The sequence below is a fragment of the Equus quagga genome, chromosome 8 (assembly GCF_021613505.1).
Source record: "Equus quagga isolate Etosha38 chromosome 8, UCLA_HA_Equagga_1.0, whole genome shotgun sequence".
Classification (NCBI taxonomy): Eukaryota; Metazoa; Chordata; class Mammalia; order Perissodactyla; family Equidae; genus Equus; species Equus quagga.
The window spans coordinates 86345460-86359517 of NC_060274.1; the positions used below are offsets into that span (position 1 = coordinate 86345460).

The following is a 14058-nucleotide window of genomic DNA, read 5'->3' on the forward strand; positions in this document are numbered from 1 at the left end:
AACTATATGGGGGTGGGGGGCAGGCTGTGGCAGCACCCACATTTTCTCAGGAGGCCCCAGTTTGTGTTTGGTGCTGGGTGCAGGTGGGGTTGGCGGAGCTGAATCTGGGGCTCCTGCTTCCCACTGACCTTGGGGAGGGCAAGCCAGGCCGCCAGTCTGGATGCAAGCCAAAATTTGTACATACAAATTAGAGACAGAACATACTGGGGCAGGCCCTAGGCCAGATCATCCATCGAATCCATCAACAAGTGTGTGTGGGGTGACCAGGATGGCGGAGTTGTCCCTTCCATCCCCCACCAGGAGTCCTTCATAGGCGGTTCTGTGTCTGGGATGAGACCTGGTGAGTCTCTTTGCCCCTGTGTGTGGTGAGGGGAAGTATCTGTGGGGAGCCTCTCCATGAACCCTTTCCTGCATTCCACGGAGTAATCAGACTGAAGGCTCCATTAAGTCCTGTTTTGTGAAAGGTTCAGGCTGGCAGGGGGTTGATTGGAGAAACACTGTGGGACCCATCCTTTTTCATGCAGCCACCCCCTCTCTGCCATGCTTTACCTTGGACACTCCCTCAATTTGTGTTGGATAAACAAACACACAAAATGCATGTTTACAGATCAGTATATGCAACTGAGGAGGTAGGAAGGGCAGGAGCTAAGGCCACAGGGTGGCTTTCTTCCTGAGGACGTGGCCTGAGGTTGAGGATCCCAGGTCTGACCGAGGGCTGGCACTGATGAAGTGCAGGATAGCTTGTGCTGCCTGGCCTAGGGCAGGACCAAGGTGTGCCTGGCACAGAGCTTGAGTTCGGCTCTGTGCCAGGAAGGCCTAGCTTCCCCGAGAGCCGGCCAGCATGGAGCTGACACCTGGAGTAAGTGGTTTCTTGTCCAGGGAGGTATGGGAGCAAAGATCTGATGCCCCGGATAGGGGCTGCCTGGGGGCTTTCTGCAGTGGGCTAGAGGCCCTGGAAGCTTCAGCCGTCTTTGACCAAAGGAATCTAAGAGTCCAGGGTCTCAACAGGCTGGGCCTAGTGGTCCAGCTGCCTGGCAACCTGCAGGCTGGAAACTCCTCGCCTGCAACGTGTTTGTACTGAGCCCTGGATGCCGTCAGAGGCACATGGTGACAGCCACCCCCACAGTGACACACAGGGAGGGAGTGACACACTGCTGGGAAGGCATATAGACTTCCCATGACAACTGCCGGAGAGCTGGGGCAAAACATGCAACAGCAGAACGACAAAGGGACCTGGCGACACACCCACTCACACAGATCTGGTCACAACTGGAGGCTCAGACATTTGCCTGAGGAGGATCACAGAAGTCTGCCTTGGTGAAGTCCAGATGCACGATGAATGGAATGGGGAAATTCTGCGTGGGTTGCATGAGACCAGAACAAGAGTTGACAAACTTTCTGTAAAGGGCCAAATAGGAGATATTTTAGGCTTTGCTGCCGTAGACTCTTGTCACAGCTACTTCATTCTGCTGTTGTAGTGTAAAAGTAACCATAGATGACAAATAAAAAAATGAGCATGGCTCTGTTCTGATAAACTTTATTAACGGACATGGAAATTTGAGTTTCATGCAATTTTTGTGTGTCATGAAATATGAGTCTTTTAGGTTTTTTTCTGACCATTTAAAAATGTAAAAACCATTCTTGGCTCACTGGCTGTACAGAAATAGGTGACGGGCTGGGTGTGACATGCTGGAAGGGTTTGCTAACCCCTGGGCTATAAGGTTAGAGAAGAGAAGTGGTTTAAGAGGTGGAAGGAGGGAGGGCCTTAGTACTGAGAGCCTGAGCTGCCCTAGGGGGCATTGGATGCTTCCCTCCACTCTGCTTGGAGCTCAGAGTGCCCGTCTGCATAATGGGTCAGTGCCAGGAGAGGCCCCCCGCCTGGCCTGAGCACCCCACCCCAGGCAGCCTCCGCTGTGTCCGTGTCATAAATCTCCCACTCTGAGGACACCTCGGCACAACATTCATGGGACGACATCCCAGCACTGGGACTGATCAAACAGATCCTGAGTCCCCTTTCCCCTTCACCCTCTGTGCCCAGGTCTGTGCCCACCTCCACCAGGAGGGAGACTGCAGGGAGATCTGGACATGCCCCTTGTTTCCAGACAGGACATGAAACTGACAGTGAGCAGCACAAGACCTGAAACAGCCCAGGCAGGAGTGAGGGGCTCTCATCCAGGAGGAGGGAGAGGTCAGTGGAGGTGGGTGCAACCAGGATGGGCTTCCTGGAGGTGGTGGGAGGAGGTCAGGTTGGCCTTGAGGAACACCTGGACGCTCTCATCCTACTCCATGCATTGCCTTAGTGGTCCTCATCGCTCCCCCCTAACAAATGGGCACCGCAGAGGGTTGGCTGAGAAAAAAAATGTAGAGCTCCTTGCTAGGCACCTTGGAACTTCCCAGCTTCTGATTTAAGGCTGCGTGGTGAACCAGGTCCTGCCTTCAGTTTTTTCTTATCCCTTCTGTCCCCTTCTGACATTTCCTTCCTGCTATTTCCCTGGAGGTAGGCCGGGGAGACTCTCCTCTCCCATTGTCCCAAGTCTCTGGATTGTGTCCCCCTCTTTCCATTCCAGCTGCCCTTCCCCACCCGGGCCCCCATCACCTCTACCCTGAATCCGGAAAACGGCCTCAGTGTGGCTTTTCTGCCTGCACTTTCCCTTCTGCTCAGCTCACCAGCACTCTGTGGAAGGTTCCTGAACAGGGACTCCTGACTTCACTCTCCTGCCGCACTCTCGTCAGTGCTCCCAGCCCCGTCCCGTGGAACAGGGCAGCGTCCCTGGCATCTGAGGACTGGCACCAGCCTCCCACCCTCTTGTCCACCGCCACCGCCTGATATCTTGCTGTGCCCGTTGACACCCCGAGTCACCTTCCCAGACCCATCCGCCAGGCACTCATCACAGTGTCCTGGGCCCCCACCCCGTGCCCTGCCCGGGCGTGTGCCGGGGGCATATGTGAATGGGAGCTGTCCCTCCTTCCAGGAGACTTGGGACTGCTGGTTAACAGGGTCAGTCCTCCCTCTCCCTGAGCCACACCCTAGGCCTGGGAGGTGCTCAGAGTGCCCCCGCCCTTCCCCCTGTCTTCCAGCACGGCCCTTCCCACCTTACTCTTCCCCCTTCTATTATCTTCTGCTTCCTCCTTCCCCCTCTTCTCCCTTTTTCCTCTTGCTAATGGGGGGGCGGCGGTGCTCTCCTTGCCAGAGAACTCCCAGAACCCCTCCCGGACAGGGGATGTGCCTGGACTGTCCAGGGTCGAAGGGCTCTGCAGCATGACCCTGGGAAAGTCTCCCTGTCTCTGGGGGCCTCACACCCTCACCAGTGAAATGGAATAATATCACCAGCATGCAAGTATGTGCTCCTGCCCCAAGTCCGCGTTCCCTGAGTGTAAATTGTAGGGCTTAGGTGGAATCATCACTGGGGGCCCTTCCAGGGACCTGGCTTCTGTCACCAGCTGTGTGCAGGACCCTGGGGGCCAGGTTCTGAAAGGGGAAGGTTTGATCGCCAAGAGGAGCATCAGTATTATTGATTAATCCTGCGATTGCCAGGATGCGTCTCCCCCAGGTGCCGGGCTCTGCCTTTATCAGCTCTGACCTTCCTGAGGAGGAAAGGGGTTCCGTCTTCCTTCCCAGAAGCAAGTGCAGTTCCCTCCTTTTGAGGGGTGAGCTGAGGGGGAGCAGCGTTTCATCTTTCAGCCTTCGCTCCCTGGTTCCCTGCACTGGGAGGCAGAGGAGGAATTGGGGTGCAGTCCTGCTCAGGTCTAGTTAATAAAGGGAGCATGTGGCCAGCAAGGCAGGCCGTGATCCACTTCTCCTGGGTCATCTTCTGTCTGGTGTCCAGGCTTGGCACTGCCCTGTGACTGAGAGGGATGCTGAGCAGCCAGAGGACTCCAGTAGGAGATTGCCCAGCTGGCCCCAGCTCCTTCCAGGCAGGAGAGGGACCCCAGGCTGTGTGGTCCAATGGAGAGGGAGGGCAAGCTGCCACTCCCACACGGTGGGGGCTTCACGAGGCAAAGGATGGCCCAGAAGGACATGGTGGGAAGACGTCAGAGCTTTCTCCTGAGGGCCCTGGACCAGCTCTGGTGAGGGGTAAGTGCCCCATCCCAGGAGCCGGGCCGTCCTCAGCCAAGATGCTGCAGAAAGGGTCCTGCAGGGTGTGGGGCAGTGGGGGATGGCTGCAGGGTCTCTGAGTCCCCTCCCACTCCATGTGGGAAGTCGGGAGCCCGGTGAGTCACCTCTGGCTCCAGTGTGCTGAGTGATGATGCCATCTTCCTGTGTGCCTGGTGCAGTGGCTCACCGGAGCACAGGACGTGGCTGCTCGTGTCAGTTCCCGCTCCTGGTCGGTCGCTGGGCTGATGAGGCCTGAGGACGGCAGGCCCCCCTGAGTCTGGAAGGGGGCATGTACTTCTCTCCGGTTCAGGTGTCTGTCACATCCCTTTCTGCCAGGCAGGGCTCTAGGACTCTCCACTGTGTGAACCGTGGGAAGCGTCTCCCCCTCTCTGGCCTTGCTTTCCCCACAGGTAAGTCAGTACCGCTAGGAGGTGGCTTTTAAAATCCATTTCAGGTCTGAAATGCTGCGTCTATAATTAACTCTTCCTAAGGAGGGTGTTTCAGATATAGAAATATGGGCAAGGAGTAGCCGAAGCCCTAACCAGTCCCCAAAGGTGTGAGAGGGATCACTAATGGGGTACCAATGGGTTCTGAGCTGATCTTCCTTTTACCAGTGACAGAGAGTGGCAGGAGCACAGGGATGGAGCATGCAAGCTTTGGAGCCAGGCTGCCTGGGATCACTTCCCAATTCTACCATGTATTTGCTGTGTGACCTTGGGGAAATTGCTTAGTCTTTCTGTGCCTCAGTCATCTCAGCTATAGAACGAGGATAATGCGAGTAACTACTTCATAGGTTTTGGGCAGGTGAAATGAGTTAATGCATATTTATTGCTTGGAAGTGCGCCTGGCACATACTGAGTGGTTAATAAATGTTAGTCATTAGCAAAGAAAGGCACAGCAGGCCTGCCGTTCCCATTTTGAATGTGACACAGGGCTATGGGGGTAGAGGTGACAGCAAGAGGATGCAAAAACCTGAACATCAGTGGTAAGATGATAATAGTTACCACACGTGTAGCTAGGACAGTCTATACTCTGTAGGGTTTACTTATATAAATTTGTTTATACCTCAGAGTAATATCTATGAGATAGGTATTACTAGTATTCTCATTTTACAGGTAATCAGATTGAGGCACAGAAAAGCCAAGTGGCTTTCCTGAGTCCCTAAGGCTAAAAACTCTAGCAAAATGGTCCCCAGCTTCACCACAATGAATACCAGGACATAGAAGTTAATTGTCCTCAGACCAGTTGCAAAAGCCAGTGGCCCCAGCAGAGCCTGGACCCAGGAGACAGCCTGCGTGTGTCAGTGAGCAGATCATCCTGAGCCACTTGTGTGGCTGGGCCGGAAGAACCCAGTGTCCATCCCCAGGGAGAGGGGAGACCAACCCCAGGCTGCAGTGGCCGGGCCTAGTCCTGTCCTGTGAGAGGGCACTGGTTGCTTGGGGGAGTCCAGAGGAGGGGGGCAGCCAGGATGAGGAGGAGGAGGAGCCCCTGAAAGGGCTGCAGGTGGCAGGCCCAGGGGATGCATCTCAGAGGGCAGATGAACCAGCATGTGGCCCTGAGGAGGACCAGGTGCCTGAGACAGTGAGCTCTGAGCGCTGTCCAGCAGGGATGCTGCAAGGTGGCCTCGGGCAGGGATAGGATGGGGGCAGAAGTGCCAGGAGGGGCTGAGGAGATTGTCACCCTGGGAGAGGTCAGAGTAGGTAATTCCACAGGTCCCCAGCGGAGGAGTGGGCTGGTCAAGGCCGGGCAGCTCCCAGGTTCTCTCTCGCTGGTGTCGGTGTGCGCGGTTGGGCAGGAGTGGACTATAGTGTGTGTATGGGGTGTTAATAAGCCAGGACAACAGTGGGCCAAGAGTAGATCTTACAAGTTTTCATCACAAGAAAACAAAGTCGTAACTGTGTGGTGGTGGATGTTGGCTACACTTATTGGGATCATTTCACAATGCGTACAAATGGGGAATCATTATCTTGTGCACTTGAAACTAATGTTGTATGTCAGTTATATCTCAACAACAACAAATAAGAGAGGGCAACAGTGGGAGTCAAGACCCTGGGTCTAGTTCCAGAGAAGGCCCACGTTGAGTTCCCCAGCCCCTCCCCCTGTCGTCAGGTGGAGGGGACACCTCTCCCTGGTTCACGTCGTTGCCTAAGCAGCCTGGTGACAGTGCAGGGAGCTGGGGCTGGTGGGGCTGAGCCGTCTGCTCCAGCTTCTTTTTAATCCACTGCAGGGGTGGCTGAAGAGCGCCCCTGCCTGGAGCAGGGACGAGCCTCCTGCAAGTCTGGCATCCCTGTGTGAGCATGTTTGTGCCCGCATGCACACACGTGTGCATGTGCGTGTGTCTGTGTGTACCTGCGCCTGCCTCCGAATCCAGATCCAACTGCCTCTGTGTATCTGAATGCCTTTGCAGAATAAGTGTGTCTGTATTATGATATGCATCAATGGTCTGGGAAACGTACCTGAATATCTAAATGTGTGGTTGCACCTGTAGGTGTCTTTGTTCTATATGTGGTGAGTGTGCCTCTGCATTTCTGGGGAGGAGAGTGTGTGTGTGTGTGTGTGTGCGCGCACACGTGTCGTGTCTGCTGGTCCCTGTAGGACTCTCCACCCTCGTGTGTTCTACACATGGCATTTATATGATGCCTTCAGGCGGGCGCCCTGGGGATCAGTGTCTCTCTTTTTCTCGGTGGGATTGACATGTCTTATGCTCTTCTCTGTGGACCTTTTTCTGTGTATTTGTGTGTGTGTGAGAGAGAGGCAGAGAGGGAGAGGAGAAAATCAGAAATCAGCCAGCCCTCAAAACACAAACTCATTCTCTGCTTGCCTGCTGCCCCGCTAACCCTCTGGAGCAGCCAGAGCAGTGGAAGCCGGTAGCTCTTCCGGGCCAGCTCTGCTGGTTCTAATAAAGGTTAGAACAGAGGCTCTATAATCTGACTCTATGCCAGAGTCACCTGGAGAACTGTAAACAACACTGATGCCCGGGCCCAGCCCCGGAGAGGCCCACTCAGTCGGCAGGGGTATTTTTAAATACTTCTGAGTGGTTCTGATGGGCAGCCCAGGGGAGCGCTGGGCTGGGAGGTCAGAGCGCACCTTGGGAGCAGGGTCAGGGCTTGCGGGAGGAGGCAGTGAGTCTTGGTTTGAAGGAAGTGGGTGGTGCTGTTGCCTTCTCAGGGTGTTGCTGGGAGCTCTGATTTCATTTCTGAGTGCTCCTCCCTCTTCCCAGGCCTCCTCCTCCAGGAAGCTTGCTCTGTGCCCCAGGGCCGAGGTCTCTCCCAAGAGACAGAAACAGTGGCTGGCTGATGTTTCTAGTAGCATCTTGCTAGGAGTTGAAGGGAGACAGCTCCTCCGGAAGGAGCACTGTGTGTCCACATAGTGACACAGGCTGTGCATCCGTTTCCCTCCTGTGGCTCTTGTCTGGGCCCTGCTGGCTGTGAGGTAGGCCAAGGACGGAGCTCAGATGAGGAGTCATCTTCCTCTTGGCTAAGAAAGCTGAGACCCACAGAAGCAAAGGATCTAGCTTGTGGCCCAGTGCTGGGGCCAGAACCCAGGCCCAGGCCGCAGATTGAGACGGTTGGCACCCCACCGGAAGGGCTGTGTGGACCCCTTCCTTACTTCAGACCTCACTAGCCTTTGGCCTGCCATTGTCCTAGGTGTGGGAGAGTCAGCTCTGGATCTCGGAGGCCTTCTGGCTTGCCCACGCTTCTCTAAGCCCTCTGCTGGCTGAGAGAGACTGCCTCCAGCATCTACTGAGGGCCGATGGGCCAGGCACTCCTCTGTTCCAGCCAGGCAGGTCAGAAGTGTCAGCTCTCTGCAGACTGAGCTCTGGGCTCCCCAGGAATAGTGGAAGTGACAGAGCCCCCCGGGGGCCACCAGTGCCAGAGGCAGCTGGTGACCAGCAGGGATGTGGAGGGCTCTGGGAGGGGTTACAGAGACTAAAGCCTGAGTGTCCAGGACAGCTGGTACCTCAAGGTGCCCAGGGATGCTGAGCCGGAGCCTGCCCAGTCCTGACCTGCAGGGGACAGGGTGGGCCAGCATCCCCATGGGCCCCTGGGCTTCTCAGAGCATCTCTTAGGGGTACTCACAGCCTCCCTCAGCATCTCTGAGTGGTCCCTGAGCCGGCAGGGCAGCAGGTGGGTGAGACGAGGGCCCCTTTCCTTGAGCCTTCCTGTGGCTGGTTTTCTTTCTCCTTTTTGGGTGCTTGCTTGTCACCAGATTGAGCTCGGAGAGGCCTAGGGGAGCTTGGAGAGGTAAGGAGTGGGGAGGGAGGGATGGGTAGGCAGACAGCCAGGAGCACAGAGGCCCCGGGGTAATGGCAGCTCTGCCCACTGGTTGGAGGTGTGCAAGGACTGATGGTTGGGATGCAGACCCCCATGGGCCTCCTGAACCAGGCACCTATGGGTTAGTGGTGGCCCTGATAGGGGCCTACTCAATCTCTTTAATAAGAATTTAAAAGTAATGAAAGTAATAATTTTTAAATTACCATGTAGTATTCCATTGTATGAGTGTGCTGGGGCCTATTAACAGTGCCTGCCTGATGGATGCTTTGTTGCCCCGGTTTTTGCTGTTGATGCTGTTTTAAATGATGCTGCGGTAAACATCCTTGCATTTGCTTCTTTTTGTATGGTGCAGATATTTCTCTAGGAAAGACACCCAGATGTGGAATGGCGGGGTTGGAGGGAATGTGTGTTAATGATCCATTTTAGAAGCAGACCAGACTCTTCCCCTGGGAATGTGCCAGGTCTCCCACAGCCTCCTCCCTTGGCTCCCCGTACCCTGTCTGGTCCCCACTCGCGGCTCCCGTTCTCGAGGCCCCCCCCCCCCCCCGACTTGGAGTTCTGCAGCTCTGAGGCCTGAGCGCCCTCTTCAGCAGTCACTTTGGTTTGTGTGTCGCGGTGGTAAAGGCATTATCCTGGGGGCCAGGTGGGCTGAGGCAGAGTGGAAGGAGGTGAGGTTTGTTAGGAGAGCCGGCTCCGCAGTGGAACAGCGGCCTTCATGGAGGGAGCACTTTAGACAGAAGCGGGTTCTTTCTCATGCATCGGTCTGGAACTGGCTCCACCTGCCGGGCCGGTGTGGCCTTGGCCCCGTCAGCTCACTGAGCCATCTGGGTTCCTTTCGGAGCATCGCTCCCTGCCCCTGGTGTTGCCCCTGCTGCACCATCACAGCTGGTCCAGCACTGGGGAAGGGTGGAAGGACAGAAGAGGAGAGTATGCGATGCCTTGTGGACGGGTGGTGCAGAAGTGGCACTGCCCCCCATGTGTCCTGGGGGGACCTTCGTCATAGGCCTGCACTTGAGGGACCTGGAAAGGTCCTCTCCAGGTGGGCATGCATGGGCCAGCAAAACCAGTCGCTGTCGGGGGAGACTGGGGGAGACAATGTCTGCTGCAGAGGAGAAAGCCATCCAGCCCGTCCCAGGAGTAGGACGGGGGCTCAGCCAGCGTGTTCCCCACTGTATCCTCAGTGCCCAGCACTGAGTAGGGGCTCAGCTGATGTGTGTGGGATAGAAGAATAAAGAACAGCATGGATGAAGGCATGGAGGGGGATTACCCTCGGAGGCTGAGAGCCTTGCTGCAGGGAGGGGAGGGGGTCCCTGCCCTTCCTCTGGATTCACACTTTTCCTTTCTCTCTAGCCCGCAGACACCTTGGGGCTGACCAGCGGCTGCTCTGACTGGGAGGCAAGCAGTCCTGGCCTGAGCCTCCTGCCAGGCTGAGAAGTGTCATGGCCAGGATCGTGCAGGCCTCCCTGGCTGCTCTCCTCCTGCTCCCTATGGTAAGGGCCCAGGACCCTCTCCTCCCTGACCAGCTGGAGCCCCAGGCTCACCTGAGCCCCCACCCCCGGAACCTGTGTCTTTCATGTGCCCTCAGTGAAGCTCAATTCGCCTGGCTGGTATCTCTGCCAGCACCCACAGCGGGCCATCCAGCACCTTTGTGTGAATCAGAAAGGGTGCCCCTTCCTCAAGACCCTGTACTGATTTGACCGGAAATTGTTACATAGTTTACATCCCTATTATGATGGTGATGTGCGGCAACCTTTAGAGTTGTGCAGTACACAACCTGCTCAACTGTATGGAGGGGCCCTGGTCAGGGCTGCAGATGGCTTTTTTGATTCCAGTCCCCAGCCCACAAGTCTTTGCCAGGTTAGAGCTCAAAAGCCTGCTTTCTGCTCATGTCTCTCCCCCAGCTAGGGGGATTGGGGGAGGAGGCTTCCCAAGCTTTGGCCCTTTCCCCTCAATCTGGGAATTCAGCCCTTCAATGGATACAGCAGTCTTCAGAGCCCTGGATGCCGGTCCTGCTTCTGCTCTGCCTTACTGTGACCACAGACAAGCCCATCCCTCTCCCTGGAAGCTGCCTGCACATCTGTGAACAGTCAGAGCTAGACTGGATCCCTGAACACTGCCCTGGAGTTTTGATTAAAGTGACAGCATTAGGATGCAGCTGTCATGGGATGATGTGCGGGCTTTGAAGTTACTTGGTCCTGCGCTTTAATCCAGTATCTGCCGCTAACCACCTGTGTGACCTTGGGGGCGAGTTTCTTAACTGTTCTGAGCCTTGGTTTCCTCTTCCGTAAAATGGGCCGGGAGTAAATGAGCGAAGCTGGTGGGCCCCACTGAAAGCAACCGCTGCTCCTTCGCCTGCAGCTCCTCGGGCTGGGCTGCGCCTTCTTCCTGAGCCCTCAGAGGAGACAGAGGAGGAGCTCTCCCGGTCCCTCCTCTCTCCCACCGCGGCTTGCTCCCATAAAGTGCAGTACTAGCCGAGTGGTCTCTGGAGCCACAGCACCTGGGTTCAAATCCAGGCTGTGCGTCTACTAAGCCATGTGACTTTGAGCAAGTTGTTTAACATCTCTGTGCTTGAGTTTCACGTCTGTAAAATGGGAAATGGTGAAAATAGTACCTACTTTGTAGTACTCGATATATATATATATGGACAGAACAATGCATGCACTTGGTAAAGTGCCATATATGTGTTTACTAATATTATTAAAGACGTGGCTGCAACTGACACCCAGGGAGGGGGTGGAATCCACCCAAGGCCACATGTTGAGGTGGTGAAGGAGAAGAGCCCTCATGGTATGTCAGGGTCCCTGCTGGCCCTGAAATCTCTGTCACTATCCCCTTCCTGCTTCTGCCACTGCCCCCCACGGCCCCTGGGGCTTAGGTAGCAGGCTTGTAGACAAACCTCCAAGCTCCCTCCTGTGTGTTCCCTGCAGGCCACCGCCATGCACTCGAGCTGCATCCTCAAGAAGGAGCAAGCCATGTGCCTGGAGAAGATCCAGAAGGCCAATGAACTGATGGGCTGGAATGACTCCTTCCCAGGTGAGTGGGGTGTTGGGGAGGGCACAGCATCCCCAGCACACGCAGGCCAGGCTTTAGAACTGGTATCCCAGCCCCCTGCCACCTTGTGGAAAGTGGTAGAAGGTACAGGTCCCTGGGTCCTTCAGAAAAGCCCTTTGTGGGGATGGAGTCCTGAATCTGCTCTGGGCAGTGACACTGGGCTTGCCCTCCTTGGGGACAGCCTGCTCTGGATGCCTCCCTCTGGAACGGGCTGTCCTGTGTGGCTGGAGGTGGCCACCTTCGATCCCATGGGGGCTGGGATAGAGAGCTGGTGTCTGGGCTGGGCAGTGGCTGTCCAAGAGCTCGTTAACGGGCAGCCGGGGCCTGGTGGCAGCAGGGACACAGCTGTTGTTTGTGGCCGAGCTGGAGAGCACCTGGTCCACCCAGGGCAGGAGGTGTGGGGTCATTTCCCACCTGCTTTGTTTGCTCCATTAGAAGCCAGAGAGCAGGCAATGGCAGGAGCTCCAGTGCTAAGCCTGTCTGGGGCAGTGCTTCCCGGGGCTGCTGTTAGCCCTGGGGGGATCCTGCTTCCTCGTAGTGGATGGGGCTGTGCCCTGCAGGACATTTAGTGGCCTTAGCTCTCCCCAGTAGATGCCCGTAACACCCGGGATCCTATGACAGCCACAAATGCCTTGCAACATTTCCAAATGTCCCGAGGGAGTGGCATGGCCCCTGTATGAGAACCAGTCGCCTTGTAACCCGTCTCCTCCTGACTTCCCCACTGTGCAGACAGGACGCCGAGGCCCACAGGGCAAAGGCACCCTCAGCTTCCTGATGCCCAGTGGGGCCAGAGAGAGGCTCTGCGTGGGCAGTTGGAGATTTGGGACTGGGGGCATCCTGGAGGCCTCGACAGCCTCACTTATGCCTCAGTCGCTGGAGGGTGTGGCTCTCTGCCCAGACTAGAGGGATCCACTTTTCTGTACAGATCCTCCCCATTTACAGGAGCTCTTCTGAGCACAGTGTTTAAATGGTAATTCATCTGCAGTCCAGTTCAATGTTATGGTAGGCACCCCTGCCCCCCACCCTACCCTGAGCCCGAGCTCTCCACCAGTCAGCAGTGGACAGGAACTGGTAATGGAACCTCTCCGGCCATGCTGCCTTTTCCCTCCAGCCAAGCTCTTGGTCAGCCCTAACCGAAGCCGAAAGTGGATTTAGGTTCCACCAGCCAGGGAAACTGAGGCAGGGGGCCCAGATGGGCGCACAGTTGCAGGAGACCAAAAGAATATCTGGCCCACGCCTCTTGTCTAGGGGATGGGAAAATGGAGCCCTGAGGGCAGGGACTCTAGACCGCATGGAGGGAGGTGTGTGTGAGGCTGAGGTGGGCCTGGAGCCCAGCTGTCCTGCCTCCCAACCCAGGGCCATTGTTCCTGCATTGTAGGTCTCAGATACATTTGGAGCTGAGCAATAAGAAGCATCCAGGAGGGAAGAGCAGAGCGGGGAGGTGGGGTGGGGTCCGGGCCTGCAGGTGAGCTGCGTGCCATTTGTGGAGCCCTGGGCTGGGAGAGGACGAGAAAGCTCACCCACAGGGGTGTCCTGGCAGGAGACAGGTGTAAGGATGGACACCCTCCCAGGAGGGGGCAGGCCAGTGCTGGGGAGGGGGTCTCATCCCCAGGCATGCTCAGGAGAGGAAGAAGGGCATTCTCCGTGGGGAAGGTGGGCAGGGATCCATGGAGAAGGGGGTATTTAAACTAAATTCTTGGTTCTCCAACCTGGCTGCACATCAGCATCACCAAGGAGCTTTTAGAAAAATGTACCCGAGCCACAATCCAAACCAATTAAATCAGAACCTTGGTTTGTCATAGTCACCTTGATTTTGAAAGGCTCCCCAGGCGATTCTGATGAGAAGCTAGGCTGAGAACCCCTGAGCTGGGCCCTAGGGACCAATAGACACTTGACGTCAGGTGAGAGTTGAGGGATGGGTGAATGGGGAGAACATTCTAGGCTGAGGGAACCACAGCAGCAAGAGTCAGGGATGGGGAGGGGAGGAGTGAGTAACTCCCTGAATCTGGAGCCCTGAATTCGGGTGGGTGGTGTGGGCTGGATATGGCTAAGGGCCCCGAGATCAGGTATCTGTATGTTCCGTGTCCATCTCTGCTGGAGTTGGAGGTAGGAGGGGACGGCAGTGGGTGGCTTCCACTAAGCTGGCATCCTTCCAGCTTCCCCCGGGACCCCACGTGGCCCTTCTCTAGCCCTGCCTCGGGGGCCCTGTGAATCAGGGCTGACCACAGCTCACCCCTCAAACCTGAACTTGGCTCAGGGCCCCCCCAAGCTTGTGGGAGAGATTCACTCACCCACCCACCCACTCATTCATTCACTCACCCACCCACCCACTCCTTCATTCACTCACCCACCCACCCGCTCATTCACTCACTCACCCAATCCTTCGTTCATTCATCACCTCACCCTCTCACTCATTCCATTCACATGACAAGCTGGAATCTTAGGTGTCTGGCCTGGGTGGAGTGAGGGCAGGGCCAAGGGTAGGGGACTGCAGAGAGAGAGGTTTGCACTCTCATAGCCAGGATTGCAGTTCAGAGAGGTCATGCCACTGGGGAGAGGTGGAGCTGGTGCTGTGGGAATTCAGTGGAGGGAGAAAGCACTTCCTGCTGGGCAGGTGAGTGTAGGTGGTGGGATCAG

At 56.3% G+C, this 14058-nt stretch overlaps 1 protein-coding gene across 8 annotated transcripts in view; it reads left to right on the forward strand.

The window, feature by feature from the left end:
- Nucleotides 1-14058, forward strand: part of ADCYAP1R1 (ADCYAP receptor type I) — a 58976-nt gene that overhangs the window by 2050 nt on the left and 42868 nt on the right. For all 8 annotated transcript variants that reach the window (XM_046670485.1, XM_046670484.1, XM_046670486.1 and 5 more), the window contains exons 2-3: nt 9721-9860; nt 11298-11403. In XM_046670485.1, coding sequence (XP_046526441.1) covers nt 9810-9860; nt 11298-11403 — 157 coding nt within the window. In that variant the 5' untranslated portion in view covers nt 9721-9809. The remainder of the gene's footprint in view (nt 1-9720; nt 9861-11297; nt 11404-14058) is intronic.